This window comes from Columba livia, chromosome Z (assembly GCF_036013475.1).
Source record: "Columba livia isolate bColLiv1 breed racing homer chromosome Z, bColLiv1.pat.W.v2, whole genome shotgun sequence".
NCBI lineage: Eukaryota > Metazoa > Chordata > Aves > Columbiformes > Columbidae > Columba > Columba livia.
In genome coordinates this window covers 65331664-65345861 of record NC_088642.1, presented here as the reverse complement: position 1 = coordinate 65345861, position 14198 = coordinate 65331664, and the positions used below count along the sequence as shown (strand labels likewise).

Below are 14198 nucleotides of genomic sequence, written 5' to 3'. Positions count from 1 at the left end.
GAGGATGTAAATTACACCCAAGGGAAATGCAGTGACACGACCCAGTTCAGCTCTCTGCTTTCAGAACGAAATATTCATCAGAGAAACGCAAGCAGGGGACTCCCAAAGTTGCTCTGCAACTTGTAGAATATTTCCCTCCCTCTAAGGAGCATGAGAACCTCACCCCGGCATACGGCAAAACTCAGCAGTATCGTAACTTTTGTAATAACGACCCTCCCATCCTTCCTTCCAGAGAGCTGTAAAACCAGCCCAGCGCAGGCTCCCGGAGACGTCCGCTCAGAAAACACAACTGCGGGCAGCGCCCCTCGCCAGCCGTCCGTGCGGGACACGGGCTGCGGGAGCCGCGGCACCTACCTGCGGGCTGAGGAGAAGCCGCTCCGCCGGCCGGGGCAGCTATCCCCCGGCTCCGGGGTCAGGAGCATCCCGGTGGCCGCAGGTGCGGAGCGCGTCGCCGCGCCTCGCGAAGTTCCCTCCGCCTCCCCAGAGCAGAGAAGCCCCGACTCGCCTCTGTCCCCCGGGGAGGTGGGCCAGCCCCCGGACACCCTTACCTGCGCGGCGGCGAGGAGCCCCAGGGCGAGGGCGAGCAGGGGGGCGCCGGTACCCCGGCGTGGCCCCGCCGCCGCCGCCATCCTCCTCCCGCGACGCTCCGGAGTGGTGCACCGGAGCCCGCCCGCTCCGCCGCCCCGCGCCTGCATCGCGGCCGCCCCTGCGCGCCTCTGCGAGCGGCGCGGGGTGCGCGGCGCCTCCGGGCCCCGCAGGGCAGGGAGGTGCGCGGGGGCGCGGCCCCCTGCTGCCGGGCGGGGGGGAGGGAGGCGGGGAGCAGCCGCTGCCGCCAGTCCGCCCCCGCCCGCCGCCGCCGCCTCCCCCGAGGCTTCCCCGGGGCTCGGACAGAGCGGGCACCGCGGAGGATGCGCGGCGCGCACGCAGGGACGGGGCGCACAGGGACGGGACGCTCGAGAGGGGCGGAGCGCACCGCAGGGGTGAAGCGGGTAGACAGGGATGGGGTGCGCAGACAGAGGCGGCGTGCAAGTGAGGATGTGGTGTTTGGGGAGGGATGAGGCGCTCAGGTATGTATGGGGCACATCGGCAGGCACAGGGCATGCAGGAAGGGATGAGCCTTTCAGCTTGGGGCAAACACGGATGGAGCACAGACAGGGATGGGGCATGCAGCCAGGGATGTGGAGAGCAAGAACAGTGCATATTGGCAAGGGTGGGACACAGTGGCAAGCAGATGGCAGGCAGGCATAGCCAGGCAGGCCGGCACAGTGTGTGTAGCTCAAGGGACGGGCCCCCTCCTACTGTGGTGCACTGGACTGTTTTCAATGATGTGCCTGGCTACTAAGCCTGTAAGCATTTCTAGGACTCACAAGCTGCATTTGTGAGCACTTGCTGCTCACACCTGCCTAGAGGTAAAGGTGGCAGATGGTTGGTCTGGAGAGCACAGACCCTTCATACAGGTCTCTAGCTGCCTTCAATCCTTCACCTGGAGGTGCTGGCTAGTACCTGCAACTGCAGCATCCGCTAACAGAACAACCAAAACGCAAGCTGTGGCAATCAAATGAGATCAACCTGGCCAAATTTGTGTTGGCTGCTTGTGAAAGGTTCGTGGCAGCTTCTATAAGTCTCTTGCAAAACCACAAGAAAATGTATTATTATTACACGCATTTCTAAAACTCCCACCATGAGCCTATTCTAATGCTTCCATAGCGTCTGGGCACATACTTGGATTATCCCTGGAAAATGCACACCTCGTTGAAGAGCCAAATAAATCATATGGAAATCCTAAATAAATCTATGTTGATGAAGCAGTATGCACATGGACTAAAGACTGCCACATCTCTCTTCATCTTTCATGCATTGTGTCAGCCATTGTTGAGAAAGTCTTTGCCCTGTGCAGACAAGACACATTGGGTGTCAGGCTCAGATCTGCAGGTGAAATCATAACAGCTCTTTGCATTGAGATTTATAACCTGTTTCATCTGATAACTCTCTACAACCTGTTATTTATACAACAAACAGAAGTGCTATGGTTAACATTTTAGAAATGCTCTTTCAAGTACAGCTACATAAAGCATAGTAGTTTAAATTGAAAAGTGCTTGCTTATTCAAGTACACCCAAGAATAATCTATGAATGTGCATGACAGATGAACTTCTGGAATTTTTTTTCTTTCTAAAGACATACGGTTAGCCAAAGATGTAAACATTCAGCAGTTCTTGTTTTTATTAGCATGTAATTATAGAGGTTAAGGCTCCTGTATGCATGGTGTAGTGTGGTCTAAAATATGTCATAAATGCTGCATGATCCAAGAAACACAATTTGGCTGAACAAAACATGACATCCAATTTGTCAGGAATGAGCTGTTTACAAGTTTCATGTTGCAAACTATGCTTATCTTTTAAGAAATGAAGAGGACATTTCCTGGCACTTACAACTGTCTGAAGGGCCTGAGGGTTCAAGGTAAAACCAAGCTGCATGTTAATTGTCAGAAAATGTTGTACAGACAAATGTTACTATTTACATAATGAATTCTGTGATATTAGCATAAAAAATGTAAGATTTCTTTATTATCACACCGAGTTTCTAGCTACAGGTGATTTTACACTTCTTTGATATTTAAAGTGTGTAATTGTTGTCTAAAAATGACATAACAAAAAAAAAGAAATTTCTTACAGTTGTGTATGGAAGAAGAGTAGAGCTATGCGTTAACAACTGGGAGGAGGGAAAAGAACTTTCTGAAAGTGTCTTCCCAGTTAAATAGACATGGAGATGTTTGGCAATACTATTTTTAGCCAGAGAGGAACTTAACAGAACTTACAGAAGTATCCTTCTTATTCTTTTGTAAGACATGCAACAATATTGCCAGGCACAAGATCTCACATCTACACTATCATCAGCCCAGGGATCTGAGAAGGCTTAGGAAGATTTAAGATCTTTTAAGATGTAAGAAAACATCAAGGCTTCATGCGTAGGGAAGGAAGGTACATAAGGAGACTTCCTAAGGAATGACTCTCCTTGTTCAGAAAAAGAGACCGGTTAACAACTTGGAAAGAATTTTTAGCATTAGCCAGAAGAAGGCAAATAACATGCTTAGCAAGAATATGCTTTTCTCCACATTTAGAATGTAGGCAGAGTACACTCCTAAAAATCTTCTTCCTCCCAGCATGATTGCTTTGATGTTACAAGATACAACTTTTCTGTGTCTCTTTCTGTTTCCTGTACAACTTATTTATGTGTTGCAGAAATGGAAATGAATTTTTGAATATGGACTTGCAAGTCTAAATTCAGATAGAGCCTCCAAGCAGGCATAATACATGGTAGGTTGATGTTAAATTAAACACCCAAAGCTTTTGGAATTTTCCTACACCGTTCTCAGGATCACACACCATATTCAGTCAAAATGCTCCTCTGCACTATGATGGTGATGTCCCACCACTCCCAGTGTTTTTGTAGGATTAATTTCAAGGACCCAGGATTTCCAATAGCTCAGAAGTTATGAAGGGGGCCACATTTCCATTTAGATATTCACAATTTCCACTTAGGTGCTTGCAAAAATGAGCAGCAGCATGTGTTTGTCCTTTCATAAATATCTAAAGATGTTGTGATACTTTGGTCCTGCTGAGATGATTGGGGGGTTCTGAACATGGAAGCCCACAGATGTCTCAGAGGGTAGATAAGCCCTTTGCTCCCGTATGTCACCTGCTGCTCAGTGTAAACAATGAAGATCCCTACCACTTTTCGAAGAATATAGAAAATGTGTGCGTAAATTTTGTCTTCTTTTCCTCCACTGCTTGTCACCAATACAATAATTTTCAGCTTGTTTGACAGTTTCCATTCCATAGGTTGTGTTAGCTCAGATACAAAGTGGATGAAGTACATCATATGAGTAGGTATCTTCGGATTTATATGCTTCTGGATCTTTAACTACATATATTCAAAATTGTAATAAGTAGCGAACATGATTATTCTTGATAATTAATAGCTGGCATGACTTTGACTTGAACCTTAGAAGTTAAAAAAAGATAACCAGTGGAGGAAGTACTTTATGCAGAAAACAGTGATGTTTCAAATATTACACTTTTTAGTGAGCCAAAATCATTAGTCTTGAAAAGTTAATTATTTTCTTTAGAACACGCAGTTTTGATAGTGTAGTTCCATCCCAGATGGTGAAGCTGAAGGGGACTCAACCTCTAGAAATACGCCTTACTACCAGTGACGAGAACAGTGAAGCAGAACACCTACAACTACCCTCTCCTCTCTTCTCATCTTCCTTTCACCATGTTCCATTTCCTAAAACAAACAAAGCTAGCATTTTGTTTGCTATGTGTGTGCATCAATGGGATTTCACCTGTTGACATCTGAGCAGACAATGACCTTTTAACTCCAGCTGCTCCACTTATCATTGTCATCTCTCGTTGGAGACACTCAGCAAGCAAACGCCTGATTATTCCAGAGGTGGTCTTTCAGAGCTTTCAGAATCAGGCCCCTTCAGAATCTGTTTCAGAGTAAGAGAGCACAGTGAATTAGTAAAAAAAAAAATCACAGAAATGCAACAATCAGCATAGAAAAAGAATGAAGAATGCATTTACAAGTTAAAACATTAAAATTACTTTGTATGAAAACAACATTATATGTGTACAGTAGTAGAAACTTATCAATGGGTTTATCTTTCTGTATTCAAATCCACAGTTTATTGGAAGCAGTTCAGAGATAGAGAAGCCAGACTGAACTAACTAATTGGATGAAATGTTTAAGTGTTTGGAACACTTAATCTCTTGATTTTGGCTTGTTCAAAACTCAGACTTAGAATGTGACAGCATTTGTTTTTCTTAACTTATAAAAAATGACATCACAAACTGTTAAGAAGTTAAATAATACAGCATGATTTCAGGACTTTTTTTTTGGAGGGGGAGAGGTGGGGTGTTGAATACTTGCTTGTTTCATGGAAGAAAACCTGTTCTTTATATAACAGCTCCCAGCAGAGACTGCATCTAAAACACTTAACATTCCAAAGTATAATAACACATATAAACTCTGTTGGGTGAGGCTTTCTGGGTGAGGCTTAACTAGCTATACAAGAGCTAGGATTAATAACAATAAACAGTTGTTGAAATTGTCACAGAGTGTTCAAAGACCTTCCCAAATCACTTACCATCTGCTGTTCCCCAAGGATATGTGGGAGGTAGATACTTAAAATACTAAGATACGTAACATTTGTGGAAGAGGCAGACCGATGCACGAGTTATTTCTGATTCCTGTAGCACCTAAGGTACTACATTCCTGTAGTACCTTAGAATTCTCTATACTTGCAATGTATCAGGAAACAGTCACATAAAATGTACTGAATTTAGTTTCAGACTACATGTAATAGGACTATGATTTTTCAAGGATCTATGTTGTTGTTGTTGTTGTGTTTGTTTGTTTGTTTGTTTAAGATATTTTCTTTATCTAAATAAGGAAAGCCCAGAAATAGAAGTGAACAATGCTAACAAAATATGCGATCATGTCTACAGTAACAACTGCATCAATTCAGAAGAGTTGTGGGACAGCCTCCTGTAGCAGTTCTTCCTCGTCACTGATGACGAGGAAAACTGATGACAATAGCAGGAGAAAAAAACAGGCAACTCCTTTGACTTGTGAATGTAGTCTGTGATATCAGACACTAAACACAAATTGGTGTACAGAATGCAGCAGGTCTCCAACCTACTTGCTAGTATCCTGTTACACAGGGCAAGATAGATCCATTCGAGGAAAAGTGCTGCAACATCTCCAGGAAGTAAGCCTCTCCCAGATCTATTTAAAATCTGTTAACTGTTAGGATAAATCCTATTCTTCATCCTGCACCTGCAATCCTTGGTCTCCTCTCAAATGCAGGAGAAAGAGAGAGGTTGTAACAAAACTGTCACCTCCTTCTTCTCCCTCAACTCAAGTGATTTAATCACTTAAGAAAGGGGATGGGAGCAGAATACAGTCATGAACATCTGAGTATGCTATGTAAGGAGCTGTGGAAAACAAAGATTCACCTTGCTGACCTGTAAGTGACCATTTGTGATGTGGCCTTCACTATTTCATCACAGTGCATTTACCCGTTACTGGAAGATGGAGTGGCATGGGAAACGCTCTGTTGACATAAGGAGCTGTCAGGCAGTTACACATTCCAGCCCCAGAAAACATTTTCTGCTGCAGTAGAACGGCACTCTCTGACAAGGCTGAAGTATTTGTTTGCATATTTTGGTGCTTTCTTAGCTTTCTTTAAAATACTGTGCTAGCACAGAATCAGGCCACTTTTTTTTTTTTTTTTTTTTGTTACTTTGGTGTACTTACAGCACACCTCGAAAACAGTATCCTGAGGCTTGGTATTTATTCCAAAACAAACAATGGCATTATGTTTTAGCAATAGAACTTTTGGAGTTTATTAAGTATTTCTTATTAGTTTAGTCTGATAATAGAAATTAGCAGTATTATTTGCCTCCCAAGGAACTTTTCAGTGCAGTCAACTTTTGCTCATGATGCTCTCATCCTCAGTGAAATAAATGGTAATAAAAATAAATATAGACTTTCTCCTTCTAAATCAGATTGTCATCCACATACCTCTTCTGCAGTACTGAACAGGCCAGCAGCCTCTACTAACCTGCTCCTTTGGCCTTTTTTAGAACAAAATCCAGTCTTTTGTGACATACAATCTAACAGATGATAGATTTATAACAGCAGGCAATGAAAATGAAAGAATTAAACATCTAAGCCCTTTGAATTCCAAAGGCTTGGTGGAAAAAAAATAAATCATAAGCAATTTCATACAATTGTTCCATTTGTCCTGTTTGGATGCTTGTAAATTGCCATCTGAGTATCTTTCTAAAGCACTGTGTTACTGAAAATTTAATATAGTATCTATTGTCTTACTGGAATCCAAACCTAGTCCTTAGCTCCTGCATCACTTCAAACACTTAACTTCCCAGGACAACAATATTTCTGAGCTAATCTCATTCAGGGTTTGGTATAGAACCCTAAACGTGTTGTCATTAATAAGGTGACTGGACAACACTGCCTCTGCAGTTCTCAGTGTGAAACACTACTTATTTCACATCAGATGATAAACTGCAGGTTGGAGCTGTGTGCCACTTTTACTGTGTCCGTATGAATGCTAGCAGCCTGAAGGAATTCTGTATTTAAAAATCCGCTCTAAGACTTTATTTTCACAGCCTGAAAGTCAGAAGGTACCATTTTGACCAGGTGTGCTGACTTACTGTATAAGACAGTCCACAGAACTTCCTGAATTGTTGTGAACTATGGCCTTGTCAGTTTTATCATTTGACAAACTTAAGTAGATTTGATTCCCTGAAATTTTCCTTAATCATGCATTTGGATCTTCTCAGCCTTCTCCAGTTTAGCATCTCGTATGAGTTACGGATGCAAGAAAATGACCAGTAATACTTGCATCTGTGCTAGATACACCAGTAATATTAGCTATTTACCACTAGCTAGTTTTCATTTTTTATATATCCGATGGTTGAATAAAACTTTTTGGCCACTGTATCACTGGCTCATAATATCAACTACAACCTATAAGTCTTTTCCAGAGTGTGTGTTTTCTCGGTAGAATCTTCTATCCTCCAATATGAGTTCTGTTTCTTTGGAGTTACAGATAGGAACACATTTGATTTAACATAATATACACAGTCCATTTCTACCTACCCAGTTTAGCAGAATGATCACGGTTTATTATTATATAAATCAAATCCATATAATCCCAGGCATTTTCAGGTTATCTGCTTGTTTTTATTGAATGGTCAAGTTCCTTCCTGACATGCTGACTTTGGGTAGATAGAGTAGCAGCCATTTTGGAAGTCATTCATCTTTTCATTGTGTATTCCTTCCTTTTCTACAGAAGATGGATCAATTTTCCACAAAAGCAGAACCATGTACCTCATTCCCTGTCAGCTCTTTATAGCCATAATCTGGCTTCATTTGCTCACAGGAAGACTTTTTGCAAGGGGATAAATTTATCTTTTATCATCCTCCAGAAATCCCAGAAATTACTTGTAAGCTCTACAGTATTCTGCACACCATTGTCTTTTGACAGTTATTGGAACCCAAAATGTTTTAGTGACCTAAAACATCCAGTTTCAGCCTTTTTTTTTTTTTTTTTCATTTTATTCCAACTTGTTTTATTCCAGTCCTGAACTCACTTTCATACATCTGTCTGAGGTATAAGGGAGCAGACTACCCACAGCTCCTCAAGTTAAAAGGCCACAAAAACAATCTACTTTTTTGAAAACAGGGCCCATGACAACTACTCATGAGCCCAAATATTCTTTCCTGTCAGAATAATCTGACCGATTTTTTTTTGAGTTACATTTGATTGGTTGGGTGAAAACAGAATCAGGCTCAAAGTCTTCAATGAGCCTAGGCTGCCTATGTGGAAGGAAGACAACTGTTGTATGGAAAAATTGAAAGCGTAGAGTATCTTCTTTTAACGTAACATTTACAGTGTATGCATAGTAAAAACATTTAAATTCACCAGTGTCATGCACAGATAACAAAACTACTTTTCCTCTTCCTAGTAGTGATTAGAGAACAGCCAAGGTGCTCATGAAGACAAAGCAACCTGAGTAATAGGAAGTCTTAGCTATCCTCTCTTTTGGCATTAAGAAATATGTCACACCTCAGTGTTAAAGCACAATGGTAAAGTAAAATAAAATAGAAATTCTGGTTTTGATTCATGTTCTGTACAAAAATGAAAGCGGTAGGCAACAGTAATGCACATCATATCCTCACGGTTCGAAGCAGAACTTTACAAAATTCGGCAGGTGCACATTGGACTTGCTGGAACAATGCGTGAGAAAACCTTATCTCTCCTTTTTAAAGTAAAAGCAATAATGCTGCATCAGAGATCCGGAGGTGATTCAGTGAAGACCAAACTCTGAACCAGGCAACTTAGCCATTTATCCAATATTTTGTTTCATGAACAGGTAATTGAAATGTGAAATATTTCAAAACATCACAGTATAGAAGCTTGCCTCTCTTTTCTTTTAGGAGAGCTGTTTCTTTTGGATTGCATTCTCTCTCCCTATATAGCCTAAAGGAAGGTTCTTCCCACCTAGGAATGGTCAGAAAATACCAGTCAGGTGGCAACTGAGCAAACTATTGCTGCAGTTACATAAGCTTCAGTACAACATTGACATAAATGGAGACAGGAAAGCAAGAAGCCAGCAGAACTGAAAATAAATGTGTTTTATATGGAAAACCAATAAGAAATAAGACAATGTTAACAGATTAATCCCACAGCCCCTGAAGCCTATTGGTAAGCTGTGGATCAGATGCAGTCTTCTGAAATAACATTTCAAAAGTCAGAGAAATTCAGTCCTACTGGTGGGGAAGTAGCTGAAGCCTGACGAGAAAGCCAGCAATACTGTCTAATCTAAGATGCAAAAAGTCATGCCCAACTGTGATGAGTCATAGCTTGTGTTCATTTTTTGTGTGTATATCCGTGTAAATCTCTTACAATGATTAATTCCATTTTGCCACAGGCTAAAACTCATTACAAAACCCCAGATAATGTTTTTCTCTAAAGACTTTCATTCAGCTTGTTGGTGCTCAGGAAGAAAGCTTACAGCTCTGTATCCATAAGAATTTTCCTCTTCACCTTCTCTCACAAAGTTTTCAGAGTGGAAGTCCTACAAGATTAAAAAATGTACTTTTCGAAAATTGAAATATGAACATGTTGCAGCCACAAGATGTCACTGAGGCTAAAAAATCACTAGGAGGCAAAGTGGACTAGACATATTGCAAGGAAAAATAACTGTAGTTCTAAAACACAGTGTACAGAAAGTATCAGGGACAGGTTATATGTGTCAGTCTCCATCTATCTGATGAAGACTAGGCAGAAACATGCACAGTCTTGGCACACAGTTGACTAAATTCTAGCATGCATGGTCACAGTCTGTCCAACACTGACAGACAGAGCTCCAGCCAAGCAAGCTTTTGATTTCACCCAATATGGCAGCTCCTGCATAGTTAAAAACAAGGAGCAAGACAGATGAGCTCAGCAGCAGCTTTTCCCAGAGCTCCACAAATTTGTATTCCAATAACTCTGGAGTAACTCCCGCCCTGGAGAAAGTAAATGGTGGACCAGGTTTCCTCCTCTTCTGCTACAGAGGCCCTATCAGTCAGGGTAAAATCTCACAGTACGAACGAAGGTGAGAACTCATCTTCCAGTCCTGTTTATGCCTTTTTTTAAATAGAGTAGAAGATATCCATGCACAACACCTGAACCTTTGGCACCAACTTCAATGCTCTGCAGCCTGCCCTGTAACTCACCAGGCACTCCCTAAGGGATCCATAGCTGCTCTCCAGGCCACAGAGAGCCAACTGCTCTCGTGAGCACTACATAACTGCACTGCCAGCTCTGTGTAGAAATGCTTCAAAAACTTGACCAGGAATAATAAAAAAAAATAATCTATCTGTTTATCTATCTATCTATTTATCTATCTATCTATCTATCTATTTACTTATGGGGCATACATTCCTTTTAAGACTTACATATTACAAACTATACTCTGCCCTAACAATAAATTCTAGGCACTTCATTTACATAATATTTTGAATTTTGCCTTTTGCCTTAGAATTTCTTAAGGTATCTTTGAAGTTATGCAAATAGGACTATAAACAGTTTCTCCAGAATTGCTCCACAGGTGACTTTCGTTCATCCATGTGCAAAAAAGAAGAGAGAAAAAGTGAAGGGCAGAACATGAAGAACACACAATCCAATATAGCTTTTGGCTGCTATGTACTATCAAACTACATTTTTTAATAAAGGCAAAGAGCTTCAAATTTGATTCTGATTTATCATCTTGTATTAATATTTAAGTAATTTTTACATCTTTTAATGGAACCCTTCAAGCTTTGGGAAACAGAATGCATCAAAAGTCAGCGAGAAGTTAAACATTTGGGATAAAAAAAACAGCCAACCAAACAAAAACAACCTTCAGTGTTTATGGTAAATATATCCTGGTTACCTTGGTGCAAGTCACAGCTGACTACAGACCAAAATCTTGCTCCCAAGAACTGCCAGGTTTTAGTGATTGACATTCAGTTTTAATAGACCTGAACATAGGTGCTAGTGTCTGTCATATTCTCTATTAAAATATAAACTCAAATCACACATTTTAGGGAAGGTATGGCTTCATATCTGCATTTTGCAGGTTCCGTCCTTTTTCCAGCTTGCAGTTAAAAAGTGAGAGAAAGAATAACTAGCTGTAAAATGTCTTCACACATCACTAACAAAATAAAATTGCTGCCAGTTTTAAAAGCTCTATTTTGAGCCTTTTTGAGGTGAAAAGGATTCACATTACAAAAGCTTTCTCTGTCACCGTTTAAGAGTCTCAACAAAATACTAAGGAATCAGAACACTAAGCACAAGTAGTGTACTTGTCTTTCATTCCCTTCCAGGCCAAGGTGAAAATACATTGTGGGGCACCATGGCACAACCTATTCTATATCTACAAATTGTGATATGGAACATTCCACAAATATAGACGTCTGAACACTGTTTGTAATAGCTGTTCATAAGAGCAGAGATCTGATTTATGCCAACTATTTTGTCTACTGAAAAAGTATGAAGAACTATACTGTAAAGGACACTTAAATGAAGAAATATTCCCACTTTGGCTGAAGTAAATACCCTAAGGTCTGACACTGCAGAAAATCATATTCCAAAATAGAAATCCCTGATTTTGTTACATAAAATAATTATTTAATTATCTGTATGTATGTTTTGAATATTGCTTCACAGAATAATTTAAAAACTGTCTTAAAAACTATTCAAAATTTCAAATCAAAATTTATTTATTTAGGTTTCATTAAATGCAATAATTACGATTTATCACGTTCTTTTGAGGTAGTATCTACACAGCTATCTACCGCTTTATCATGCCTGTCTGGAGGACAGAAGCACAGGTAGAGGTAGGTTGCATAACAGTGCCACTGTCAGTTTCTTAAAGAAGAGTTTTAATCAGTTTTTCACTAGAAATTAGAGAAGTGTCATCATCCTTGGATTTCAGATGACATTAATTATTTTAAGTAATAACAGAAGGCGTTATCAAACATTAAAAATCTGTTATACATTTTAATGTTGATTTCTACGTAAGGGCTTTTTTGTTGTTTTGTTTTGTTTATACAAGAGTAAACTAGTTTCTAATTTGAATCATAAAGTAGAGCACTGGATACTGCTAGCATTCAGTTTTACATAAAAATACCTTCTGCAGGAGAAATAAAGTAGTCTTTTGCTTCTCGACTAATTATGACTGATTATTCATGGTGCCAATATCTTTAATGTGGACATTTGCCCATTTGGAACAAGATTTGCACCAGGAATCCATGTCAAAAGTGTTAAGGTTGACATGAATAACTAAAGGAACATGAACAGTTTGAAATTAACCACAGTTATAAATTGTCTCCTTTGCCTTTAGAAACAACCTGTGAATTTCTAGAATGCCTACATCAGGCTTCCTTTGTGAAGCAAGAGTGAACATGGACCTTACACAGGAAAAAGAGGAGCTGTGCCTCCTATAAGCAGAAAGAAAAAATCACGTGTTTGAAAACCCTACGCCCCCCACTCCAATTCAAACTCCTGGATGACAAGCACAGATATTATACACTAAATTTAGGGCACTTACAGACAGTGAACCAATAGGACAATTAATTATTTGGTCTTTTTTGCTTTCCTCTGCTCTTAGTGGTATCACTTTCAACATACGATGCTGCCGTTTAACTGCTGTTATCTAACAAGAACTGCCAAAGAGGATCAACGAGACTTGCATTTGGAAAGCAGGATCTTTCTAGAGATGGAACTAGTCAATGCTTTTCAGTTTTGTATTCACAAATATGACATACAGAAAACAGAGACTTCATGTACAAATAAGTATACCGTGGGCAATTAATTGACACATGCAATGGATCTGCAAGAGTTACCATGTAAAACTGTGCACAAGCACAAGATATAAAACTTTATATCTGAATATATGAGTACATTGATAGCTAATGAAACTGGACACTGAACCTTATTCACAAAATTGTGTTAGCTTTGCAAATTAAAGTTGTTTCAGATAAAAAATACCCAGAGAATTTACATTTATTCACAAAAGCTAACACAGACCTAAACCGAGCATTTCACACTTCATTACAATGGAGCCATCATTCACCTTAAGCAAATTCCACATTTTACTGGTGGGGAGATGAGAACAGAGTTTGCTTGGAGGGTTAATATAAATAGATAAGGAATCTTTGTGACTCTACTTGTTTGCGCAGCATTCCAGTTTCCTAAGAAAGGCTACGAATATTGCAAAAGGTGCATAACTTCTTCCTGAACTGATCCCTTCAGGGCTAGATCAAAATTAGCATTCAGACTGAGTGAATCAAGAAAGACATGTTTAATTATATTGCCAAGCAATATTAACTTCAAAATATATTTAAAGCCTGCAGCTCATCAGTCTAACTGAAAACAATCTGAAAACCTCAACTGTCTTTTTCTCTTTGGGCTTTATGAATTATGGCTAACTTATTTGCCAGAAAGTGTATTTTTTACATGTAAGGGAACAAAGAGTGTCTTGTATGTTTGGGCTGTATTGGGTATTACATATTCACCAATATTGACTCAATATCCCCAGGAATTTGAATTTCTTACAGAAAAAATCTTAAGAAGATTTTTTCCAATAGTAAAAAGTAGGAAGAAAGGGGAAAAATGCAGTCAGTCCTGTTAATTCCTGAAGTGTTTTCCAAATACAACTCAAAACACAGAACACAAGATTTCAAACTATCATTGCAGTAGTCGGTTTTAGCTAATTTCCATTCAAAGCCAGACTTGTTGGGGAATTAAAAAAAGACTATAGATATAACAGGGTTTTGTTTGTTTGTTTTGTCATTTACTATTCACAAGTTTCATTCCAGAAAAGTATAAAAATATTTCACCACTGATATAATACCGGGAAGCCAAACTATTCTAATGTACTAAATTGAGAGTCTAATTCTGAAACCTTAGAAGACCATGTTTGAATCTGTCCAGCATGGAATACCTTAACTATTCACAGATGCCTAGTGGGTCATTTTTTCAAACAGTATGGGACAGTTTTTAGAGAGTAGTTTCTACTATTACAAAAGAGTTTGATACGACCCTTCTCTCTTTGATAGTCTTAGAACGGTGAC

The 14198-nt window shown here is 39.9% G+C and overlaps 1 protein-coding gene across 3 annotated transcripts in view; it reads right to left on the bottom strand.

The window, feature by feature from the left end:
• Nucleotides 1-1181, bottom strand: part of ADAMTSL1 (ADAMTS like 1) — a 438476-nt gene extending 437295 nt beyond the window's left edge. For all 3 annotated transcript variants that reach the window (XM_065046188.1, XM_065046189.1, XM_065046190.1), the window contains exon 1: nucleotides 549-1181. In XM_065046188.1, the coding sequence (XP_064902260.1) occupies nucleotides 549-1166 (618 nt within the window). In that variant the 5' untranslated portion in view covers nucleotides 1167-1181. The remainder of the gene's footprint in view (nucleotides 1-548) is intronic.
• Between the last annotated feature and the right edge of the window lie 13017 nt (nucleotides 1182-14198).